Source organism: Tetrahymena thermophila (assembly GCF_000189635.1).
Source record: "Tetrahymena thermophila SB210 genomic scaffold scf_8254545, whole genome shotgun sequence".
Classification (NCBI taxonomy): domain Eukaryota; phylum Ciliophora; class Oligohymenophorea; order Hymenostomatida; family Tetrahymenidae; genus Tetrahymena; species Tetrahymena thermophila.
Window position 1 is genome coordinate 583,586 of NW_002476317.1, and position 24,771 is coordinate 608,356.

General features: G+C 23.1%; 9 protein-coding genes across 9 annotated transcripts; 7 read left to right on the top strand and 2 right to left on the bottom strand. All coding sequences in view use genetic code 6, as the record gives it.

Annotated features, from left to right (window-relative positions):
* Positions 1 to 12: 12 nt before the first annotated feature.
* Positions 13 to 743, bottom strand: TTHERM_000149979 (hypothetical protein; the record flags this gene model as incomplete). The annotated part of the gene is made up of 2 exons (XM_012798974.1): positions 13 to 199; positions 595 to 743. The coding sequence occupies 2 exons, from the start codon at positions 741 to 743 to the stop codon at positions 13 to 15; spliced, it is 336 nt and encodes a 111-aa protein (XP_012654428.1).
* A 1,494-nt stretch (positions 744 to 2,237) lies between these two features.
* Positions 2,238 to 4,185, top strand: TTHERM_00149980 (tyrosyl-tRNA synthetase protein; the record flags this gene model as incomplete). Its single annotated transcript, XM_001021633.3, has 6 exons — positions 2,238 to 2,398; positions 2,542 to 2,792; positions 2,895 to 2,959; positions 3,049 to 3,376; positions 3,637 to 3,886; positions 3,939 to 4,185. The coding sequence occupies 6 exons, from the start codon at positions 2,238 to 2,240 to the stop codon at positions 4,183 to 4,185; spliced, it is 1,302 nt and encodes a 433-aa protein (XP_001021633.1).
* Positions 4,186 to 4,580: 395 nt separating this feature from the next.
* Positions 4,581 to 5,236, top strand: TTHERM_00149990 (5-formyltetrahydrofolate cyclo-ligase; the record flags this gene model as incomplete). Its single annotated transcript, XM_001021634.2, has 2 exons — positions 4,581 to 5,062; positions 5,113 to 5,236. 2 exons carry the CDS (start codon positions 4,581 to 4,583, stop codon positions 5,234 to 5,236), a joined length of 606 nt encoding a protein of 201 aa, XP_001021634.2.
* A 616-nt stretch (positions 5,237 to 5,852) lies between these two features.
* On the top strand, positions 5,853 to 10,431 carry TTHERM_00150000 (DNA mismatch repair MutS family DNA-binding domain protein; the record flags this gene model as incomplete). The annotated part of the gene is made up of 8 exons (XM_001021635.3): positions 5,853 to 6,874; positions 6,937 to 7,210; positions 7,257 to 8,099; positions 8,162 to 8,331; positions 8,387 to 8,737; positions 8,796 to 9,408; positions 9,467 to 9,822; positions 9,891 to 10,431. The coding sequence occupies 8 exons, from the start codon at positions 5,853 to 5,855 to the stop codon at positions 10,429 to 10,431; spliced, it is 4,170 nt and encodes a 1,389-aa protein (XP_001021635.2).
* TTHERM_00150010 (anaphase-promoting complex, cyclosome, subunit 3) lies at positions 10,431 to 14,751 on the bottom strand. Its single transcript, XM_001021636.2, has 2 exons — positions 10,954 to 14,751; positions 10,431 to 10,777 (listed from the first exon to the last, which is right to left on the bottom strand). The coding sequence occupies exons 1-2, from the start codon at positions 14,675 to 14,677 to the stop codon at positions 10,575 to 10,577; spliced, it is 3,927 nt and encodes a 1,308-aa protein (XP_001021636.2). The 5' UTR covers positions 14,678 to 14,751; the 3' UTR covers positions 10,431 to 10,574.
* A 531-nt stretch (positions 14,752 to 15,282) lies between these two features.
* On the top strand, positions 15,283 to 15,591 carry TTHERM_000150028 (transmembrane protein, putative; the record flags this gene model as incomplete). The annotated part of the gene is made up of 1 exon (XM_012798975.1): positions 15,283 to 15,591. One exon carries the CDS (start codon positions 15,283 to 15,285, stop codon positions 15,589 to 15,591), a length of 309 nt encoding a protein of 102 aa, XP_012654429.1.
* A 355-nt stretch (positions 15,592 to 15,946) lies between these two features.
* TTHERM_00150029 (endoplasmic reticulum oxidoreductin 1) lies at positions 15,947 to 17,788 on the top strand (the record flags this gene model as incomplete). The annotated part of the gene is made up of 7 exons (XM_001470897.2): positions 15,947 to 16,036; positions 16,100 to 16,225; positions 16,465 to 16,590; positions 16,642 to 16,870; positions 16,937 to 17,310; positions 17,361 to 17,546; positions 17,600 to 17,788. 7 exons carry the CDS (start codon positions 15,947 to 15,949, stop codon positions 17,786 to 17,788), a joined length of 1,320 nt encoding a protein of 439 aa, XP_001470947.2.
* Positions 17,789 to 18,291: 503 nt separating this feature from the next.
* TTHERM_00150030 (nicotinate phosphoribosyltransferase family protein) lies at positions 18,292 to 20,783 on the top strand (the record flags this gene model as incomplete). Its single annotated transcript, XM_001021638.3, has 10 exons — positions 18,292 to 18,430; positions 18,508 to 18,689; positions 18,973 to 19,055; positions 19,116 to 19,195; positions 19,250 to 19,475; positions 19,531 to 19,720; positions 19,781 to 19,986; positions 20,035 to 20,152; positions 20,205 to 20,573; positions 20,622 to 20,783. The coding sequence occupies 10 exons, from the start codon at positions 18,292 to 18,294 to the stop codon at positions 20,781 to 20,783; spliced, it is 1,755 nt and encodes a 584-aa protein (XP_001021638.3).
* Positions 20,784 to 21,737: 954 nt separating this feature from the next.
* On the top strand, positions 21,738 to 24,043 carry TTHERM_00150040 (SPT2 chromatin protein; the record flags this gene model as incomplete). The annotated part of the gene is made up of 2 exons (XM_001021639.3): positions 21,738 to 21,990; positions 22,098 to 24,043. The coding sequence occupies exons 1-2, from the start codon at positions 21,885 to 21,887 to the stop codon at positions 24,041 to 24,043; spliced, it is 2,052 nt and encodes a 683-aa protein (XP_001021639.1). The 5' UTR covers positions 21,738 to 21,884.
* Positions 24,044 to 24,771: the final 728 nt, after the last annotated feature.

Genomic DNA, 24,771 nt, shown 5'->3' on the forward strand with positions numbered 1-24,771 from the left:
ATTAATTGCTAATCACTTCCTAATTGCATATTTGTGATTTTAAATCATTTGTAATCTAACTTACTTTATCTTTTATGTAAATACTTCTTATTGTTGCAACTATTGCGCCTAGCCTTGCTAAGATCCTTTCATTTGCTAAATTTGTTAACTTATTTATCTAGAGGAAGGATCATTTCTATTAGATTAAGGTCTGTCAACACTATAATTTATTTTATTGAAATTATATTAATTTTATGCTTTTAAAATGATTCTTTTTTGTATACTAACTACTTAAAATAAATATATTTGTATAATAATCACTATGGCAGTGTGATTTTGATAATTTCAATAAAAATAAAATAAAAAAAAACCCAATCAATTTATAATTATTTTAAATTGAAAAAGTGATGAATAAACTTGAAAATGTAGATTAAAAAAAGCAAATTAAAGTATTTAGATATTAGTAAAATTGGTATTTTAACGAAGAAAATGAAGGGGCCAATATATTGATTAAATTGTTAGTTAGAATTAAAATTAATAAACACAAAAGATATTGGTTTATATTTGATTATTATTTATTTGTTTATTGTTAATTAATAAAGGAAATAAATATACTTTGTTTAGAACGGCTATAAATTTGTTGTTGGAATCAAAGTATTTGCTAAAGGCTTCTACTATGGCACAATGTTAGGATTTTGCTACATTCTTCTCGCAGAAGACTGATGACTATAGCTCCGCTCTCTAGTCTTTTAATTTTATTGCATTTTTTGTTTAAAAAATTAAGGCCTTCACTTTCCAATTTATAATTGCAAATGTTCGTTTGCCCTTTTATTAGTTTTCCCCTTTTTTGTTGTTATTTCTTATATTTTGAAGATATTTTGTCGTGTTTTAAAGTATATTTCTTTATTACTTTTATTTATTGTTATTATTATTTATAATTAATCATTTATTAAATCGAGTGTAGATAGCTAATGTTATTGATGAGCAATCTAAGTATTACCCACTCTTTTTAATTAAAGGCCATCCATTTTTGTTTTATTATTACCAAAATCAATAAATAATTTATAAATTTTTAATAATAAAAATACATTTAACCATTATTTATTCCAAGGGAGAATGAGAGATGAGTTGATAATTGTTTGAATTTACATTTAAACCAATTTAATTCAGTAACTACAAATTTTTCTAGACTTCTCTTTATTTACCTACCAAATAGAATAATCAAAATTTAACATCCTATTTACTCAAAATTCTAGGCTCCATTTATTTTTTTTATTATCATATATTTTCACCAAATAGTTTTTAACGGATAATTTTATTTAATTTATTTTATTGTATTTTATTTCACAAATTTTTTCACATGTTAAAAAGACTTTGAGACTCTAATTATATTATAATACAAATATTAAATAGAAACCTTTACTTTTAAAGCTTTTAAAAAATTAAATATTTCTGATGTAACATAATGTAATATTTAAATAAATATTTTAAAATAATTTTTTTAATTGTTTATTTATTTTTAAAAATATTAAAAAATGTATTATTTATTTGCAAAAAAATGTAAAATTTTTATTTTTAAAATTAAATTTATTTTTTTTAAAATGAATTTTTTAATAACTTGCTATTTATTCTATAATTCTAATAATTTTTTATCAAAAAATTTCTTTAAAATCATTAAAATTTTTCCTTTAGAATAAATGTTTTATAGAATAAAAATACAATATATTTTTAATATATTTCCTCTTTTTTTTTCTTCTCCTACATCCTTGTTTTATTAGCTTTACAAATTGTTAGCTTATTTATTCTATTAATTATTTATCATATATAAGCATTATTTTAAAAATGACTAATAATTTCTATTTTATCAAACAACTTTGTTTAAAACTATGATATATGACTTTAATTTACTAATTATTTCTACATTTTTAGTATAAATTGTCTATTAAAAATATTTAATAGACAATATAAGATCTACTTAATCACGACTATTTAGGAAAATTTGCATATATTTTGATATTTTTTCAAATATTAACATTATTTATTACAATATATTATTAATAAAAATTTAGATTTATTTTTTTTTGTTAAATCATGATAAAAACAATATACATACTTATGTGACTAAGGATATATTCATATTAAAGAGTCCTTTTAAGATTTGTGAAAGATTTTTTACTTTTCTTTAAATAAATATAAATATACAAAATATTAATTAAATAAAAAGTTTAAGAAGTATAGTAAAAGAAAAGAAATTTCAAATGGATACAAAAATCAACTACTTGACTGGTGGATTGCAATTTAAGCTTCATGACGATATCGAAGAAGAAGTAGTTTAGCTTAAATAAAATCTTTAAAGAATGTATAAACCAATAGCACCCTCCGTAGATTTAAATGCTGCTTTTGACCCTTAACCCAGCAAGTATATATTAAATTATAAGCATAAACGTTTAATAATTTTAAAAAGAAAAAATAACTAAAATTGCTAAAATTATTTCTCAAATTACAAACTAAAATCATTTTAAGTGGACAATATTAATTTAAAAATTTTTATTAATAATAAAGGTTATCTTTGAAACAAAGATTCTAACTCATTAAGAGTTTTGCTGAAGAAATAATTCAAGAAAATGAACTCGTAAAGTTATTATCTACAAAGCAATTCCCTATTTGCTATGATGGATTCGAACCATCAGGTAGAATGCACATAGCATAAGGTATTATGAGAGCAATCAATGTAAATAAGCTTGTCGATGCAGGCTGTATTTTCATTTTTTGGGTTGCTGACTGGTTCGCTTTACTTAACAATAAAATGGATGGTAAATTTTTATAAAATACATGAAACCAAATAAACTATAAATCAAATGAAAAATCGATTGTTTTTATTTCCCTCAAGCTCATATTACTTTTATAAATTTAAGGTGATTTAGATAAGATTAGAACAGTTGGTCGTTATTTTATTGAAACTTGGAAAGCTGCAGGAATGGTAATAAGAATAAAAATAAAAAAGATTAATCTTTTTATTTAGTTTTTAGAGGAAAACAAAGACAAATAAATTTTTTTTAAATATCTTAGAAAATGCACAATGTTAAATTTTTATGGTGTTCTGACGAAATCAATAAGAAGTCAAACGATTACTGGCTTCAAGTCATAGATGTTGCTAGAAAGTTTAATATCACAAGAATGAAAAAATGTTCTTAAATTATGGGAAGAGCCGAAAGTGATGAATTAGCTGTCTCCTAATTGTTATATCCTGCTATGTAATGCACAGATATCTTCCACTTAAAGGCTGACATTTGCTCTTTGGGTTTAGATTAACGTAAAGTTAATATGCTTGCAAGAGACTATGTTGCCAAGCCTGATAATAACTACAAACTTCACACTCCTGTTATTGTTTCTCATCGTAATTAAAATATTTAAAATTTTTAAATAATAATTTTAAAATTAATATTCTGTTTTTGCAACCCACCCACATAAAAAATATAAACTTATCTAATATTCTAATCTTGTTTTTTTATTTAAATGAATTAATTCTCTTAATCTAAAAATATAACTAAATTAACTTTTATATTTAGTAAATATGCTTTAATTTTTAGATGAATTATATTTAATTTATCAAATAAAAATTTATCTTTTTTTGCTGAATATTTTTTTAAAATTAAGATATGCTTAGTGGTTTAAAAGAAGGATAAGCTAAAATGAGTAAAAGTGATCCTATGAGTGCAATTTTCATGGAAGATACTGAGGAAGATGTCAACAAAAAGATCGATGGTGCTTACTGCAAGCCCAAGGAAGTTTACTAAGAAGATGGTAAAACTTTTGTTAATCCTATTATGGATTACACTAAAAGCATTGTATTTGGTGCTTTCAATAAAATTGAACTTATCCGTAAACCCGAAAACGGTGGCAACATGTAAATTATAAATAAATTTAGAGATATTTTAATCATATTATTATACATATAGTACCTACAACACTTACGAATAACTTGAACAAGATTACATTGAAGGAAAGGTACATCCTGGAGATTTGAAGGCTGCTGTTAAAATTGCCCTTAACAAATTAATCCAACCTGTTCGTGATCATTTCTAGAATGACCCTGTTGCTAAGCAACTATTATCTCAAATTAAATTATGGCAATAGTAGAAATTACAAAAAGAATAATAGTTGTTGTTGCAATAATAAAAAGAAGCAGCTGCACAAGCTTAATGAAATTATTTCTGAAATAATTTATATTATAATTTAGTATCAACGAAATATTATATCCAAGTATATAAAATATTTTAAAATGCATAGTTAGTTAATCTCAAAAATAGTATTTATTAGCATTTCTCATAAAATAAAATAAATTTTCTATCAATTTTAAAGTATTTGGAAATTAAAAATGTGAATGAATTTTCCAATTTTATTAAGAATAAAATTTCCAGTTTTTAAATTAATTTTCTTTATTAAACTAAATGTTCTATTTAAGATATAAAAAATAATATTTTTAAAATTTTTAATTATTTCACTTTTTTGAAAAATTAAAAAAAGTTTAAACTAAAATTAATCAACTTTTATTTAATTTTAATAAATACAAAAATTTTCTTTTAATATTTCAAAATTATATGAATTGCTTAAAGTAGACATTAAGGTCTCAGCTTAAGCAAAAAAGGGCTGATTTTGTTAAGTCTCAGACTTAGAGCTAGTTAAAATAAATCGAAGAAGATGTTTCAAAAAATTTATAGAGTTATATAAATATAATTAAGTCAGAATTTCCAGATTAAAAAATTATTTTAGCAGGTTTTTATCCTATTTAAAGTGAAATCAATTGTATAGAAGTGATAAAAAATTTACAGGATCAATATACTTGCGCTTTGCCTGTTCATTTTAAAAATGAGGAATTAAAACCCCTTTATTTCAGGGAATTTAAATCAGATACTTAGCTAATTATAGGCCATTATAATATTCCTATTCCTTCAGAAGACTCTCCTTAAGTTATTCCTAACATTATATTAACACCATTTTTAGGTTTTGATAAGTTAACTCTGCAAAGAATAGGTTTTGGTGGAGGTCATTTTGATAGAACTATAAAATATTTTAAAGAAAAGTAATTATTAAAAATATTTTTAAATTCTAAAATAATTATTTTTAAATTAGTTAAATTAAGCTTAAATTCGTTGGAATAGGTTTTTAATGCTAATATATTTAAGATCTCCCAGCTGAAGAGCAAGATGAGCCTTTGGATTGTATTATAACTGAAAAGGGAATCTACTTAAAATGAATTTAAATTATTTAGTAAAATAATAAGTTTTATTTTATTAAATCATTAAAATTAATTGCAAACTAATTAATAGTAAATTTGATAGTTAAAAATTATTTTAAGTGCTAAGTCTATTTTTAAATTATTAAATATACATTTTAAATTAAATGTTGATTCAAAAATGCTATTCAAATAAGTTTTAAAATTATTTTATTTTTTGATTAAAAAAAATATTACTTATTTTTTTATAACTTTGGATAAATAAAAAACATGTTTGATATATTGTTTTACTGATTGATTGATTAAATTCTGGATATTATTTTTAACGAGTATAAAAAGTAAAATAGAATGTTAATAGAATATTAATTTTCAAATTTGATGAATTTTGGTTTAATTAACTTATTTAATAATGAATTTGATTTCGCGCGAGACTTTATAAAGTTTAATTTGTAGCTTGCTAGATAAACTAAAGTTGATTATCTAAAAATTATTTATAAATGCTTTGATTTACATTCATTTATTATTAAATTAAAACTATATCTTTTTTATATCATTCAAATCATACATATTCCAAAAACAAACAAATAAATAAAAAAATCAATCAAATAATTGTTCTCAGAATAGTGTTTATTATAAGATGCCTCCTAAAAAGACTAAATCAAGCGAAGTAAAAGAAAGCAGATCTTCTTCTAAGAAAAATGTTATTGATTCTGAAGACAGTGAAGATCAAGCTATTAAGAAAACACCTAATACTAAAAAAGGATCAAATGCTGCAAATGCAAAAAGTGTTTTATCAAAAGAAAGCTCAGTTTAAAAAAGCAACTCATCAGATAATAAAAGAGCTTTAAAAAAAATCTAATTAAGTGAATCTGAGGGAGAAGATAAAGAGCTTTTTCCCACAGCACCTGCGAAAAAGAAATCTGCTCCTGCTCCCAAAGAAATTATAGTTAAGGAAGAAGAAAGTAGCGAAGATGATTAAGTTGTGAAAATTAAAAATAATAAAAATGGATCAGCTGCTGCTGCTACAACAACAAATAAAGTTGCTAAAAATAAAAAGAAAATTAGTGATAATGAATCTTGTGATGAAGAAGAAGAATAAATGACTAAAAATAAAAAAGCAACAAATTAAGCTAAAAATAAAAAAACTGACAAAGAAAATGAAACTAAGTAGACTACCTAACGCTCGTCAAGAAATTAGAAAAAGATTTCTTACAAAGAAGAAGATGAAGAAGACGAATACACTCCTGAATAAGAAGATGAAGATTTTAAGGATGAAGAAGTTGATGAAGTTGAAGAGGATGAAGAAGAAGGAGATGAGCTTAACTCAGATGATGATTTTGAAGAATAAGGCAAAAAGAATAAAAAGAATGGATAAAGAAAAAATAATAAAAAAGCAAATGGAAGAAGTGAAGGCGCAAATAATGAAAAAGCTGCTAAAAAAATTCATAAGGCTCCAGAAAATGCTGATGACAATCACATAATAGATGTATAAAAAGAATAAGGAAAATTGGATATAGAAGATTAATATGAATTGCCATACTTTTTAACAAAGAAGTATTTAAAAGATGCAGAAGGTAGACCAGTAGACGATCCTGAGTACGATCCATCAACTCTGTTTATCCCTATATAAGAGTTAAAAAAGGAAACACCTCTTTTCTAGTAAATTTGATATTAAAATTTAATAATATAATAAAAATGTTTTTTTTAAAATAAATTAATAGATAATATTGGAAAATTAAAGTAAAGCATTTTGACAAGGTAGTGTTTTTTAGATTTGGAAGAAATTTTGTTTGCTTTTATACTGATGCCATTCTGATGAAAAAGCTCTTCGATTGCTATATTGGAGTCTGGGGCAAAAGACCTGTTGCTAATATTTTCGATAATCACTATCGTTTTTATGTAAAAGAACTTCTCGAAAAAGCAGATAAGTCTTGTTTAGTTGTAGATTAAGTTCAATTTTCAGATGATAGATCAAATGAATAATATCTTATTAAAGTAATTTTTAGTTTAAATAATAAAAAATTAATATTTTTTTTTAAAGAGAGAAGTTACCTAGATTATAACTAAGGGTACTTATACTGATTATGTAGATAATGTCGAAGATTATAATGCAAGATATTTAATGTGTATAGTAGAGAGTGAAACTGATCATTCATTTGGTTTAGTTCTTATAGATTGTACAACCCATCAAATATATTTAGATGATATCAAAAATGACCCAGCAGGAAACCAAATTCGTACAATTTTAAGAAAAATGAAACCTGTTGAAATTCACTCAGTCTTTAATAATCTTTCTGAATAAACTAAAAATATTTGCAAAACAACATGCAAACCATAATTTACATTTGATAAATCGTTTGAATTTTATGAGCTTTAAAGTATTTTCGAAGAGCTTAAAAATGAGTTTAGAGAGAAAATTCCAATTAATAATCCCGATAGTATGAAGAAAAGTAATTAAATGGAGATAGAAAAACCCAAGGCCAACAAGAAAAACAATAAAAAAAATAATAAAAAGAAATAAAGTGATGATGATGAAGATGGATCAGATGAAAGCTCTGATGAAGAAAAATCAAAAAGCTTAGTAGATGAAGAAGATGATGACGGAAGTGACAGTGAAGATGATATTGAAAACCTGTACAAGCCTGAAGTTAAAAAAGAGCCTAAATTTACTTACGGTGAACTTAGCAGCGATTATCCTTTACTATTGAAAGATATAGAGGAAATGTACAACATAGATAAAAAAAAATTTGAGGAAGAACTCTAAAAAAAAGCTAATAGGAAGCAAAAAAATTCTCAAGATATGTAAAATGAAGAAGATGATGATGAACCTTGCTTCGACATAGAATACCAGTATTATATGATGCTTTAAGCATTAATGCTTGGAGTAATTAACTTTAGACATTATTTTTCAAAGTACCAAAAATATTTTATTTAATTAAATTTAAGCTAAGCTACTTGAGAAAGCTGAAATTGAATGATAATGTATTTAGACTTGGTTCCTTTTCTCTTTTAGATTCAACTGTTTAAAAGAATACTTTTCTCCATTTAGATGCTCATGCAATAGAAAATTTAGATATTTTCGAGGTCAATTTATAAAACCGTGTTACTTCTGAAGGGTATAAATTATAGATATTAAAAATAGTAAAAACATTAATAATTTCAATAATAAAGGTCTTTGATGTCTTTTATTGATTACACTAAAACTCAATTCGGAAAAAGAATGCTTAAGAGATGGCTATCTTATCCACTAAAAAGTATATAGCAAATAGAATAAAGGTAAGAAGCCATAGAAGATTTAATGAAAATAGAGGATGTAATTGAGTAATTTGATAAGAAACTCAGTAAATTAGGAGATGTCGAAAGATAAATTAGCAAAATTTTTAACTCATCTTAGAAATCAAGACTTAAACCTACTTCTTTTGAAAACTTCTCAAATGTCAGATTAAAAGATGCTTATTCTTTAGTTGAGGATTTAAAAAATTTAGAAGAAATTTTACTTATTTTCAAAGATTATTAAGACAAGTAATTTTTATTTAACATTAATTATATATTCAAATTAAATTAATACTTTTAAAAATAGTTTTAATTCAACTAAACTCAAAAAATTGGTTACTGTAAAGGATCCTGAATAAATTAATAAAATTTTAGAGAGTACCAGATAAAAAAATAACTCGTAAACCTATCTTTCATAAAAATTACTTAATAGGTAAAGCAGCACAAATAGTAAATCTAAGCAGTAAATTATAGTTGGTATTTTCCCAGACTTAAAGCCTTTTGTAGAGTTGATATAGAGTTAGCTCGAATAGGATGAATAAGGTTACTGCCAACCTAAATAAGGAGCAGATGCAGTTTATGATGAAATTGTATTTAAAATGAAAAAAATTTATAAGAAGATGAATAATGAAGCACTTGTCTGGCGTAAAAAATTTAACAATAACTAAGATATAAAATTAATAAAAAGCAAAATGTAATGGGAAATATAAATACCTGAGAAGCTTGTTGAAGGATCAAAGAAACCTAAAGAACTTTATCTCACTTCTAAAGTTAAAGGTTATCAAAGATTCTAAACAGATAAAATAATTAGTCTATGTGCAAAACTTAAAAAAGTAGAAGTCTAATTGCAAAAAGCCCTCTCTCCTTTTTGTGAAAGATTTTTCCATTTGTTTTATTAAAATAGAGAACTATTGTATTAGGTAAAATTTTATTGACATTTAAATTATTTTTAAAATTTTTAAATAAATTATAAATCAGGCTGTTAATTGCATTGGTGAGTTAGATTGCTTATGCTCTTTGGCTAAGTGTTCTCTTAATCTTAAGATAAGATGCAAACCAACTTTTATTCCAGAAAGTTTAAATAAAAATGTTTTCGAACTTATAGAAATGTATCACCCCTAACTGCTAAAGGAAAATAAAAAAAATTTAGTACCAAATGATACAATTTTCGAAGATAATGTTACTTGTATGCTTGTCACAGGTCCAAATATGGGTGGTAAATCAACACTTCTTAGATAAAATTGCTTAGCTGTTATTCTAGCACAATTAGGTTGCTTCTTGCCTGCTAAAAGTTTTAAAACAATTATAAGAGACAGAATTTTCTGTAGAATAGGGTAAACAAATATCTTTAAACATAATAATTTGTAAAGATTTTAATATTCTTATTATTGAATTAATTTAGTGCTTCTGATAGATTACTAGAAGGAAAATCAACCTTTTTGGTAGAAATGGAAGAGACAGGAGATATAGTGAAAGAGGCAACAAATTAAAGCTTGGTTTTATTAGATGAATTAGGAAGAGGTACAAGCACATTTGATGGTGTATCTATAGCATATGGTGTTTTGAGATATCTTGTTGAGAATGTTAAATGTCTTACCCTGTTTTCAACTCATTATCATATGCTTGTTGATGAATTTAAACTTTACAAAAATGTTCAATCCTATGTCATGGATTTTGATTACTGCTCATAATAAAAGAAAATAGATTTCAAATATAAATATATTAAAGGTTCTTCAGAAAAAAGTTTTGGTGTAAATGTAGCTAAAATGGCAGGACTTCCTGACAGTGTAATAGATAAAGCTCATAAAATGGAACATTATATGAATTCAGAAGATTAAAATATAGGTAATGTTCGTAGAATTACTTAAAAGTTTAATTCTATTATAGAAGCTTAGCATTAAAGTGACGATACACTTTTATAATTACTTAAAAATAGTTTTTGAGAGTATTGAAAATTTAATTTTTAAAAACAAACATGTAATTTTATATAAATTTATAAAAGTAAAAAATTTGTATTTACTGACTAATTAATTAATAAACAAACAATAGAAATTAATTTTTGTTCAAATTACATTTCATAGAATATTCAATTTTTTTAATTATTTAGCTTTTCCATAACCTATTGATATATGTTTCTTGCTTTTTCTTCATCGGTGTATTTAAATCTATATCTGTAAATAATCTCAAATTATCTCTCAAACTACATTTTTGCAAAATCTTAATCATTTTAATCAAATTCTTATAATAGTTTTTTAAATATTTTTGGATCCAAAGCTGTTCTATTCGATACTATATTAATAAATTAAAATTTTAAAATGACTAAATTTAAAAAAAAATATATATATATAAATATCATTTATTTACACTTGATTTTTTATTTAACATTGTCTAATTATCAAGTAAAAAATTTTAAGAAATATTTAAGCTAAAATTTTGAAATAATATAAGAAATATTAATTATTTACTTATGGGTTTTAGTTCTTAATCTTGTACTAATGAGTCTAAAAATTTTAACAATCTCTCTTTATCTGGGTGATGATTTATGTATATTATCAAGATTGAGTAGATTAATGACTAAACTTTTTAATTAGTATTTTATGATTTCATCATATTTTGGATATTTAAAAATAATTTTTTGTTTTTGAATAAGTAGCTGATATAAACTTCCCTCCAATCATTCATTTGATTATCTTTAAAAAATTAACTTTCCATTTGAATGAACTTTTCAAAGTATTCCTCGTCTAGCTATTCTCTTTTTCGAATAGCCTCATTTATTTGGATTTACTAAGCTTCGTTAGATATGTCTTTTAAGAAAATTGTGAATGAAGGGGTTATATAATCTGATAAACTATATTCAAGCTATAAATCTAGATTTAACTTCTAGCTAATTTGGCTAAAAGAATTTTTAAAATCTTGCTATAAATCAAACTAAATATTAGTTTAATATTTTAGATAAACTGACACAAATTTTTTGACTATTTGATCAGCCAAGCTAATATTTTGGATTTAATTATTGAGTTTGATCTATTAATATGAAAATAATTCTATCTATAAATATGTCATAAATCTTTAGCAATAAGATAGCTAATAAGTTGACTATGTAGCAGAATAACAAAATTCTTTTAGTGTTTAAGAAGGATTAATATGCTATGAGTCTATCAATTCCTACATAAAGCAAATCACACTATAAATGTCTCTTTCTTAACAATTAGATATTATATTTAAAAAATAATAAACATTTTTTTTATTTTCTTAAAGTTATTTTAAGTTTATTTTTTGATGTTCTTAAATCCAGAAATTATATTACAACAATACTTAAATCCACTAAAATTTTAGATTAGGAATTTTTAGTTTGTATAATAAATCAATGGTTTGCAGAATTCTTAAGCAGAGCATAATAAAACACCTATTTGCTTCTAATATATCTTTTGAACCTTTTGAATTCTCATTTTGCAACAGGATAGAATTTAAGCGCTGATAATATAGAAATATTTAATGAATATAGCTGTAAGGGAAAACATTCATTAAAAATTGTATGTAAATCTCTCCTAAATTTACTTTTTTCATATACATAAAATTTAATATTCTCTATATTTAGTCATCTCCACTATTCTATATCCCAATGTAAGGTACATTCTAATCTTAAAAGAATGTTATACTCTGTTAATTATTTTTTAATTTAAATAATTAAAACAATTCAAAAGCTAATTCAAATTCATTCAACAGTATATTGATACTTTATTTACCTTCAAGCAGTACATTAAAAAGAATAAATGGTTCTTAAAATGAAGGATTGAAGCTCTGATCTTGTTATATATATTTCTTTTTGATAAGATCAAATAAAACAAATAACTTTCTAAACAAGCTTTAATCAATTGAATTCGTATAATAATTATGCAAATCTAAAAAATTATTAAAGCCAAATTGACGGCTTTCATAAATAGATTGATTTAAAGATTTTAAATCTAAACTAAAAAAGGAGTTTAATGCTATGATATGCTAAACTAGAATATATCTTGTAGAAGATTGAGGTTAATCTAGGTATTATCTTAAGCATTAGTTAGAAATTTATGGTTTATTTATTTAAGATAAATATAACCCTTGATAATATAAGGCATCTTAATTTAATTAAGCTGCTAACTTATATATATAATCACAATTTATTTCACTTTGCTTTTCCTTCTTTAAATATTAATACAAAAAGTCTGCCAAAAAAATTAATGCTTAGAAATCTTCTTCGTTTTCTCTTAAAGATTAGATATCTTCTTAACCTTCTCTTTCATTTTTAGTATCTTATAATTTTTTTAATAGTTTTAGGAGTTGTTAATAAGCTTATTAGTCATCTCCAACTTGAGCATAGCAATAAGCTAAAAGTATTATTTATCTTTTATAGTTGTTATTTTCTTATTGATAATCTTTCAAAATTGTTTTCAAGGCTTTATTGAATAGATTTGCTTTAAAGTAAAGGACAGATAAGTAGTGCCTTAATTAAGAATCTTTTACAAATTAATTGTACTCTATTTTATTTAAAATCTCTTTTTTTAGAGGGATTAACAAGTTCCATGCCTTCTAAAAGTCATCTAACATAATATGTGCTATTCCTAGTAATATCTTTTTTCTAAGGTTGATTAAAGGATCACTAGTAACTATTTGCTCAAGTAATTTTATAGCTTGTGTGTAATCTTCAGTTTTTATACAAATTTCTGATCTATAATAAAGCTTGAGTTACTAGTATTCGCTCTTATTTATAATCTCAAGAAAGTTTATAGCTTTTTAATAATTCGCAAGCTAAAAATTAGCATATCCAGCAATTAAATTATACAATTCAAAATTATCTTTGAGTTTTTGATTTTGTTGAGGTTAGTTTTAAATCTATATAATTGCTTCTTCGATATTTTTTGAAGCATTTTCATAATTTTATTTATCTAAATATAGTAACGATATCATACTGTAGAAATAATGCTGATAAATTTCTATATTTTCTTTATGATTACTATTTTTATTTTCACTAAATATTTATTTTGCTTAATCAAAAGTTTATAAGAATTCCTTAAATATTTACTATTTTATTGAAGCATCATTACTCTAAATGTAAATAGTTTTACATGTAAATAAAATATACAACTTTATTTAAATTATTTGAAGTAATCGAATACTTTATACCTAATCTCTATAAGATTTACTATTAATTTAATACTAATCATTAGAGTTATCCAATAATTTTTATGCGAAATAAAAATTTTTGAGAGCTTCATCATTGTTGTTTAGCTTTTAATTTAGTTTACCACACAAAAAAAACATTTCTATACTTTGTTTTCCTTCTTATTATTTTGATTCTTGAGCTAAAGAGAGACATTCTTCATAAGTTTATCTATCTGAGCTCAATTTTAATTTACATTGAATTAGATTGGTTTTGTAAATATATTCTTTATCATCTGTTTTCATAGCATTTTCAAAACTTCTTGCAGCTTGATATATTTAATTTAGGAATATATGAGCAATCCCTATTGCATTTTATGTCTATGCATAAACGACATTATCTCTTTATATCTCTATTTAAATACTTTCAAAGTAATCAATCGCCTATTGATATTTTTATTGTTATATTAAAAAAAATATTTTCAGATATATACTTAGTGGTTCAATACAATTAATCTTATTTATAATATGTATTGCCTAACCAAATTCTTCTTATTTGATATAGGCAATTATTTTTGCATTAAAAGTAGCTGCTTTTAAGTTTTCTTCTATATCTTATGAATCAATTATGGAATCAAAGCATTAAATTGCTTCTTAAAATCTTCCAAGTTAGACTAAAGTAATACCTTAATTATATACTTTCACTTTTTAATCATAAGTTACTGATTCCTCTTCTACCTTCCTATTATACGTCTATAGTGACGCTTCATAATTTTTCAATACATATTAAACTTAAGCTAGTTAAAACTAATTAAGCGTATTTTAGAAATGGTCATTATTTTAACTTTTTTAATTTTATAACAGATTTTTCTACTAATCTTCAAAAAAATTTTCTATTTGATTCTAAAGATCATCATAAGAAATTAAGGATTAATCATTCTAAATGTTTATATTTATCTTTTAAGCTATTGAATATTCTTTTTAGACATTAAAAAGCTGTTAAATGCTTGATCCTTACTCATATTTGATAAAATTGATTGAAGAATTCATTTTTGTTTTTAAATTTTTTATAAAAATGATTCTTGATATATATTGTAAAAGTAATAAATAAAATATTGTTTGCAAAAAATATAAATAAAATTAATTGAAAATTAATTGATAAACTGTAATTTATTCATTTTATTAGAATATTAAATAACAAATATAAATTTCTTTATAGTTTTTTAATGATAAATCTAAAAAATTTTAATTAAAAGTGATACTTTATATATTCATAATTGCAATATACTTATATTAATCATTAATTAGATATTTTTGTATTAGTTAGTAGATAATAAACTTGGAATTCTAAAAATTTATATATTAAATAAATTTTCGAATTTTGGTTGAAAAGTATTTGGTAGAGAGATTTGATGTTAATAATTTTCAATCATCAGTTAAATAACTAGAATTAGTAAAATAATCAAACACGTTTGACTGAATCAAAGCGTTATCTTATTTATTATTTTAGTCATCAAGATAGTATTTTTGATCATTATTTTGATAGTCATTTAATATTTGTTTGAGATTATAGTTTTTCATTTTAGAGAGAAGTTATTCATATATATCAGAGTCAGTATGGAAAATAGGATCTTTTTAAAAGCAAATTTTAATAAATGCTGAGATGTAATTGTTATTAATATACTCTAGTTAGGATTCATTTTTAATATAATTATATATTCTAGATAGTTTATGACATTCTTTTTTAACATATTCAATTTATTTATTATCAAGGATACATTAATGCATTTAAACATATTTAAAAGAATTTTTAAGCCATTTTTAATGGATCATTTTATCACTTGAAGCTATTTCAGAAAGATTAAATATCTAAAAGATATCATCCTTCTCTTACATAGTCATTTTTTTAGGTCTTCCAGAAGGAATAATTCTATTATAAGTCATATTTTAGTGGTTTTTTTTGAAATGAGAAAATAATCCGCCATTATTTTTATATGTTTTAGAACAATAAGGACACTCAAAAGGTAAACTGATAATTGTAGATTCAAAAAAATTCATTTGATTAATTATTTTTTATTTGTTTATTTTATTTAATTATTATAAAAAGATTAATATCTGATTGTTTGTTTAATGATAAACTAAAAGTATTTTATCATAAATATTTAATTACTTAGTCAATAATATAATTAATTTTAAATAACCTAGCTTTTGTTTCGCTGCTTATTAAAATCAAAACTGTTTATATTAAATAATTATATTTTTATAAAAATAAATAAATTGATAGATCTACCAATTATTTTGAGAGAAAAAGGAAAATAAATGAGAAAAGTATATTTCTGGCTCATATTCGCATCTCTTTACATTCTAACAAACCTCGCAATTAAAGATTTGATTTTAAAAAGTTATTAAGTAATATTAACTAAGTCTGATTAGGATTATAATTCAAATAATCATATATATTTGTATTTTAAGGTAAAATAGGTTTTTTAGCTAGAAGGAATTTCGCCCACAAATAAAAATAATTTGTTTGCTTAAATCGATTTCAATTATCTTCTAGAAATAAATACACAAACTCATCTTCTTTTGTCTCATATATAGGTAAAATATCTTAATTTAAATTTTAAAACTATTTATTTGTTGTAGATGCTAATTAATACTTTTATTTACCTATATTTGCTTGTAAAATTGCAAAAGAAATTCATTAATTTCAGATTTTATAAGATGCATAAAATTTTTTAAAAAGAAATACTTTTATTTGTTTTTATTGATCATAAAAAGAAAAAACTTTTTGTTTTTCCCAATTTTAAATTTTTATTTTTTGATTGCTAATAAAACAGTAACAGAAATTTTATAGGACGATTAAGGTTCCTAAAGATTAATAATGCTTGTACTTTAAATAGTAAGAAGAGCATGCTGTTTGCAAGAATAAAAGCTGCAGTATTTGTAAATGTGAGCAAGAGGATGTAAATATATATTTATACTTTTTTATATTTATTATGTTTTTACTTATAAAGATACCATTAGAATGGAGAAAAGAAGATTAAAATGAATGCTATATTAAAAACAATGATTATGAAGATGAAACTACACAAAAGGAAAAATATGACTGGTATTGGTCTTTAAATTAAGAAAATGATTTCAAAGATGGCGAATATGTTGATTTGGTTGAGAATATTGAAGGGTATACTGCTAACAAAGAGCCTAATATATGGAAAATTATTTACACAGAAGACTGCTTTTAAGGTTTTTTTATTTTTATTTTGAAAAAACTAATAGTAAAATACACGTAAATAATATTTTTAATAATAGGACAATAATTGAGTTCTGAAAAGATGGTACTTAATTCTATTATTAGTGGCTTTCATGCCAGTATTAGTAGTCACATTTGTGAATTTTATTAAGATCTTTCAAAAGAAGAGGCTAAGCTAAACCCTAGCTGGGAGTTTTATTTTGAAAAAGTTGGAAATTATGAAGACAGAATAAAAAATTTACTATTTTATTATGAATTCCTCCTTAGGGCTGTATAAAAATCTTCAGAAGTTTTTGTGAATTTCCCATACAAGACAGGAGATTTAGAAAGTGATAAAGAAGTTGTTTAATTAATAAAGGGGTTTATATCTCAAATTACTTCCTAAAATAGAGTGTTGTAATTTGATGTAAATCTTTTCAAAGACCAAGATTCAGTAAAGTATTTGTATATTTTATAACTTTATTAATAATAAATGAATTTTAGGTTGAGATAAAGAGGAATTATTAAAAATATGTTAAAAATATTGCTCAGTTAATGGATTGCGTTTCTTGTGAAAAATGCAAATTGTTTGCAAAAATTTAAGTATAGGGTATATCTCTTGCTATGAATATCATATTTGCTGATAATTCAGATGAGAGAGTTAAATATATGAAAAGGAATGAACTAATTGTAATTTTTCTTTTAAAAAATTCATAAAATTTATGCTTTTTTTAATATAAAAGGCATTAATTAATACTTTACATAAGTCATCTGAAAGCATCTAAATAATAAATAAAATGCATTAAAGAAGATATGACCATTACTCATTCAGATTTTATTTAGCTAGTACTTTATTTGGAGCTTGTTTAGCAATAATAATAAGTTTATTGCTAAAGACAAAGGATAACTTAACCAAATAAAAAAAATAGTGAAAATAAAACTAGAAAAATATTTTATAGTTAAATGACATTTTATAAGCTGATATTTACAAATACTGTTTTGTTCATTTTTAATTGTTAGAAATTAAAGAATTTTTCATACTTTTACTTGATAGAGCTTATTCATTTTTTATTCGTAAATCTAAATTACTAATAACATTCTACTTTGCTAAAACTTTTAAAAATTTTGTTGAAATATGAACGAAAGATATTTTGATTCTTCAATATAGCATTCATAGCTATAAATTGAAATAGATTAAAGTTTTTTATAATATTGTAAAGATACCATCTAAATCATAAAAAAAGGATAGATGAATTACTTCTTTTTTTCTTCGTAACTTTCTTTTTTTAGTGCTAATTTGCTTAACTTAACAAAGAAGTAATTAATTATATTAAAAGATTATGTTTAATAAAAGTGTTTTTTGTCAAATTGATAAAATTTAATATTTTATTAGAAATTAATAAAAAATTAATTAAAAGCGTATTTAGTTAGATTAATGAAAAATTTGAGTTTAAAATCTAATAGTCTTAAAATATTTTTAATATACTTGTTCTTATTTTAGCAACATGTTCTCTGTTTAGATACTTCATAGTGTTCAAATTATGAAGATCCTAACAAATGTATGAATACTTAAAGTAATAAAAAAATTCTGGAGATTTCAGCATTTTATATTTTCATTTATTTTTTGATTCTTTTTATTTTAAAATATAAGTTAAAAGAGATGGTAAATTCTACTATGACAGAATAGAGAAATCCAAGTAAACTGATCTAGCTGTACCTCTCTTATCAGATGAGTATTAGTTTACAATGGCTTACTCTCACTTTGAAAATAACAAACATAATGATAAAGCTGTTTTTGAATTATTTTTTAGAGTTAACCCATTCTAAGGAGAGGTATTACATTAACATTATGCATCAAGCTGTTTAATAAAAATAATTTTATTTAGAATTTAAAAGAAGAATTCTCAAACCCTTTTAAAAATTTTTAGTCAGTTTAGCAATCTTTATTTGATTTTTATGCAAATTTGATAAAATTATTATTCTATTATCATTTTTGAAAAATAAAAATGTAATTTAATACAAGAAAAAATCATTTAACAAATTGCATCTATAGAATTAAGGCTATAAAAAATTGTTCGTTTTTAATGTGAATAATAAATATAAAATAAATGAATAGTATACTGTGTTCGCAGGAGTTGAAGAAGTTATTTCTTTTCTAAAATATTTTAAAATCACTGATGAGCATATTGAATATATGAGGTAAATTAACTAAATTACTTTAAAAATAGAAAACACTTTTATTTAATTATTCAACTAAAGAAAGATTATGCCTCCTCACACTAAAGAAGAGTTTTTTGATTGGCTTAAAACTTTAGATTGCAAATAAGTTAAGCTTTATAGTATAAAACAATTTATTTAATATTTCAATTTGCTAACTTTTTATTATAATATAGCTATGAATGAAGGTAGTTTAGTTTTTCCTAAAGAACCACTAATTTAAATCGAAGGACCTCTTAGCTTACTGCTTATCTTAGAAAGTCCATTAATTGCATTAACAAGTTTTCCAACTCTAGTAGCAACAAATGCTGCTCGTATGAGAAAAGTAGCAGGAAATAAAACACTTTTAGAGTTTGGTTTAAGAAGAGCACAAAGTCCTGGTGCAGCTTTGGTAGCATCAAGGTGAATTCAAAATAATTATAACAATAAGAAATAATTCAACATGTTTTTAACTTAGATATGCATATATGGGAGGATTTAATGAAACAAGCAACCTATTAGCAAGTAGCAAATACGATATTCCAGTCTCTAGTACTATGTCTCACTCATATGTAACTTCATATACTTCATTAGATGAAGTACACGATTTTCTTCTTAATGGAGTTAACATAAAATAAAAAGCTCTCTACTATAGATAAGTCTTAAAAGTAATTACTATTAGGTTTTATATAAAAATTTCATAAATATAAATTCATTTTTTTATAAAGTTCTCAAAAACTAGTGATAGCGAATTATCTTCCTTCATTGCTTTTTCTAAAAGTTTTCCTCATAAATTTATTTGTCTGGTTGATAGTTTTGATTCTTTAAAATCTGGAGTTCCAAATTTCCTTGCAGTAGCTTTGGCTTTAATAGATGCTGGCTATTAGCCTATAGGTGTTCGTTTAGATTCTGGAGAATTAGACTTACTTTCAATGTAATAAAATATATAAAAAAGTGCTTTATTTAAAATTTTTATTTAAAGTGCTGCAAGACAAATTATAGATAATGCCGGCCTTGTAGTTCAGAAAGATTTATCATTTATCAAAATTATGGCTTCTGACAGTATTAATGAGAGCAAAATAAAATAGTATAATATGAGGGTATTTATAAATTTTTTGCTTATGAAGTAACTCAAATAATTTTAACTAATAGGGAAATGCAATTGATATTTTTGCAATTGGAACAGAGATTGTCACTTGCAAGAGTTAACCTAATATGGGAATAGTTTACAAGCTTGTTGAAGTAAATGAATTAGCTAAACTAAAATTCTCTGAGGATATAGCAAAGTCAACTTTGCCAGGCAGGAAGGCTGTATATAGAGTTTGGGTTGAATCTTAATCAGTACCTGTAGCAGACATTATTGCATTGCCTGAAGAAAAGATAGAAGGATAGAGCAAAATTAGAGTTGTTTCTCTCCAAAAAACTCAAGAAAGATATACAATAATTCCTAAAAAAATTTAAAGAATTTTACACCTTGTTTGGGAAAATGGAGAGATTGTAAATCCAGTTTTTGATTTAGAAGTAATTTGCTTTATTATAATTTTAAGAAATTGAATGTCTTTTTTTTAGGAGTCTAAATAGTATTTAGAGTAATAAATGTAAACTTTTGATGAATAGATCATCCATGATCAAAAGATCAACAAAAGATACTTAATTGTCACTACAGAAAAGTATTGGTCATATTTCCAAAAGAGTGCAGAAAATGTTCTTATTCCAAAAATTATTGCATGAAAAAATAAAATATTACATTATTCAATAATTATTTTAGGATTTCTTTTTTAATATTTAGCTTAATTTAATAAATAATAAATATTGTCAGTTTATTTAAGCTGTTTTTTATTTTAATTTTATTCAAACGAATTTTAATTTTAATTTCAATTCAAATTATTAAGTATTTATTTAGAAATTTTATAGTATTTGTAATCTTATTTATTTTTAAATTTTATGAATGATGAGTTTTAAATTTTAAATAAATAATTTTTCTAAATTATCAAAAGTTAATAATTAATATTTTTAGCTTTGAATTGTTTTTGAAAATACGGCTGATAAAAAAATAAATAATGTGCTTTAATATGTTAAAAATGTGCAATATTTTGATTGTTACAAAAAGATTTAGGCATTTTTGACAGAACATTTTAAAAATCAGTAGAAAAATAAAAAATTTTTTTTTGAACAAATCCTGATTTTAAATTTATGAATTGGCTTTTTTGGCAATCTATCAAATTATCTGTTAATATTTGAGTAAATTAAAAAAAATCAATTTTACTGTTGGCTTCAAAGTAGCTTAATAAATTGAATATTTAGATTTTTAATTTAATTAAGTTAAAGTAAAAATAATTTGTTAGTAAATAGACAATAGAATTATAATTATCATAATCTGAAATGTCTTTTATAGACAGATAAATTAATAATATTTAATTTGTCAACAGAAAAATTTGATTTGATATTATTAAAAATTAATGCATTAATGTGAGATGTGATAAGGTTGCTAAATAGAGGTTTTGAGTCTTATTCATTATCTATTTTAGAATTTGTCTGCTCATAATGGGCTATAAAATATAATGAACAAAAAATGATTGATTAGCGCGGATTAAATGTATGAGTCTTTTTCATGATAAATTTACTGTAAATTATATCCTTTTAGCGTTTATTATTGATAGTGGATTTGCATGCTTAATTAATTTATATAAAAATTAAAACATCAAAAAATTCAGAGTTATTAGTATAAAGAGAGAAAAGTAGGAAGAATAAAATAAAGAAAGGTATAGAGAAAAAGTCAAAATTTAAATTCAAACAAGCTTTAATAGCTATTTTCACAATTGCATTGAAGAAATGAATCAATTATCGTTTTTATTAAGTGGTTAAGATTCTGAATAATTTAATGGTGGAGAAGGTCCAGCCTAATAAATCAAAATTGAAACCAAACCAAGTTCTCAAAGTAAATGAAAATTTTAAATATTATCATTTTTAGGCAACTTGCTGCACTCAATTTTAAGAATCGAACTTTTAAGCTAATAAGTTTTTTCCTCCTTATAACTAAAAAAGCAAAAGACTTGTATGCCCATTAAGATTAGACTACTGCTTTGTTGAGCAAATACTCTGTATTAGACACAGCCTCCTAATTATAATAAATAGATAGCACAGAAATGAAAAAAATTAAAGATTAAATTGAAAGAAAAAAAAAACAAACTAGTGATAAGGACGATGATGATGATTTCGATGTAGGTCCAATAATTAAGAGAAAAGTTGATAATGATGTAGCTGTCAATCTTAAATCAACCTCTTCTTCTTCTATTTCTAACTAACCATCACAAAATTCTATCTCTTCTAAAGCTGCTCTTTAAAGCTCAGTTCCAACTTCTTAAAACCTTGCTCAGTAAAAAGTAAATAAATTAGATGAAAAAGTGTCTCAAAAAAATGCTACAAATTCATAAAGAGATTAAGCATTAAACTAATAAGCAAAAAAAGCTTAAAACGGATCATCTGAAAAACCAAAAGTTAACCCTTCTTAATCTGAAAGTAATTTAAGAAAACCCCAACCTAATCCTAAAGTGCCTCCTACATCAGCTTCTTAAGCAAATGCAAGGACTCAATAGATTCAAAATTAATAAAATAAATAATCAACCACGTAAAATAATGCTACTTAAAGAATGCAAGCTCCTCCATAAAAAAATTCTATGCAGTCATAATAAAAAGTTACTTAAAATAAAGCAACCCCTTTAGTAAATTAAAAGACATAGTCTATTCCTGCATAAAAGTAAGCAAGTTAGTTATAAAAAGGAACAAATTAGTAAAATTAATAAAACCCTTAGAAAAGCATAGCATAAAATTAATAGTAAAGACCCATCAATAATTAATAATAGTAGTAATAAAGATAATAACCAAATAACATTTAAAAGCGTCCAGTTGATAAACCAAATGGACAAAATGCAGTGAGCAAATAAAATATGTAAAATAAAATGAATGCAAATTAAAAGTAACAACAACCACAAACTTAAAAGCCTGGCTTAAATTAATAATAAAATATTATAAACTAATAAAAATTAGCTTTCTAGAAGCTACCTCCAGAGAAATAGCTCCAATAATTATAAAATTCTAAGTTGAAACTTGAAAAAAATCCAAAGAAGACACCTTAAGATATTTAAAAAATCGAGAAATTAAATGTTTATATATAAAAACTCTAAAAAATAATACAGCAAAGATAAAATAAAGCAGCAACTAATAAAAATTAAAATAATAGGACTTAATAACAAAATAGATAAGCGACTAATGGAAGTTAAAAGCCATAAAATTAGTAGTAAAGATAAAATCAATTGAGCCAATTAACCACTAAAGAGAAAGTAAAAATTTTCATAGATAAGCTAAATGCCTTCAAAAAAGCTAAAAGCTTGACTCCAGAGCAAGTTAAATAAAAAGAAAGAATTATTAAATATTTATAAGACATAAAGAAAAAATCTTTGTAACAGAAGTAATTAATGTAGAGTAAATTAAGTTAAGAATAAAAATAAAAAGAAGAATAGCGTAGAATACAAGAGTAAAGATAGAAGTAGATGAGAAAAAACTAATAAGCATAAAGAGACTACGATTATGAAGATGAATATGATTTGGATGACAGTTTTATTGCTGATGATGGTGACGAATTCGATTAAGAGTTATAATAAGACCTCTATAAAATAATTAAAAAAGACAAAATACAAAAACTAGCATAAAAAAACGATAAAATTAAAATCGAAGAAAGCAACATTTACTAAATTAAAAGAGAAGAGAAAATTTCTGATAGAATAGGTAGAATAGAAGATGCCAAAGAATAAGAGTTAATCAAAAAAGAAAAAATGGAATTAAAAAAGAAGAAAGGATTAACAATCGACTCAGATGATGATGATGATATTGACTAAGAGGATGAAGATGAAGAAGAAGAGGAAGAAGAATAAATGTCTTATGATGAAAATGATAGCTTTATTGTTTATGGTGATGACGAAGAAGTAGAATGAAAAAGAAATATCTTTTAAATTTCAATAATAAAATTATATTAATGAATGAATGAGTGAAAGCAAGTTAAAAGCAAGAAATAAAATTAAATTTTTATGTTAAATATTAATAAATATAGAGCATATGATCAAGATCAATTGATTGATTGATCGTAATAGTAAGATAAATATATATAAACAAGTTTAAAATTAAAAATTATCAACTATTTTAGTTAAACACAATAATCATTTTATAAATAATTTTTTCGTTAATTATTTATTTATTTATTATTTAGTTATACATATCAAACATACCAAATAAAATAAAATCAAACTAATTTATAATACTAAAATTTTAATAATATTTAAATCAATTATTTTTTTCAAAAAAAATTTTAATTTTCCAATTTCTAATATTCTAACAATAAGTATATTTAAATAATTAATCCATTATATGCTTCTTTCTAATTAAATTATTAATTTTGTAGTAATAAGATTTGTTTTAAAATAATAATTTTCTCTATTTCCATTTAAAATTTTTAATTAAGAATCAGTATACACATTTTAAACCTTTTGATTTTCTTAAATTTTTTTAAGCAAAATTTTTTTTTATCAAAAATAATATAAAGAAATTTAAAATAAAGCGGAGTCTTTTTTTAAGAGAAAAAGTTAGTTAATATTTACACAAATGATATTATTTGATTACTTATAAAGTATTATAAAATAATTGACATTTATGATTACAATATTTT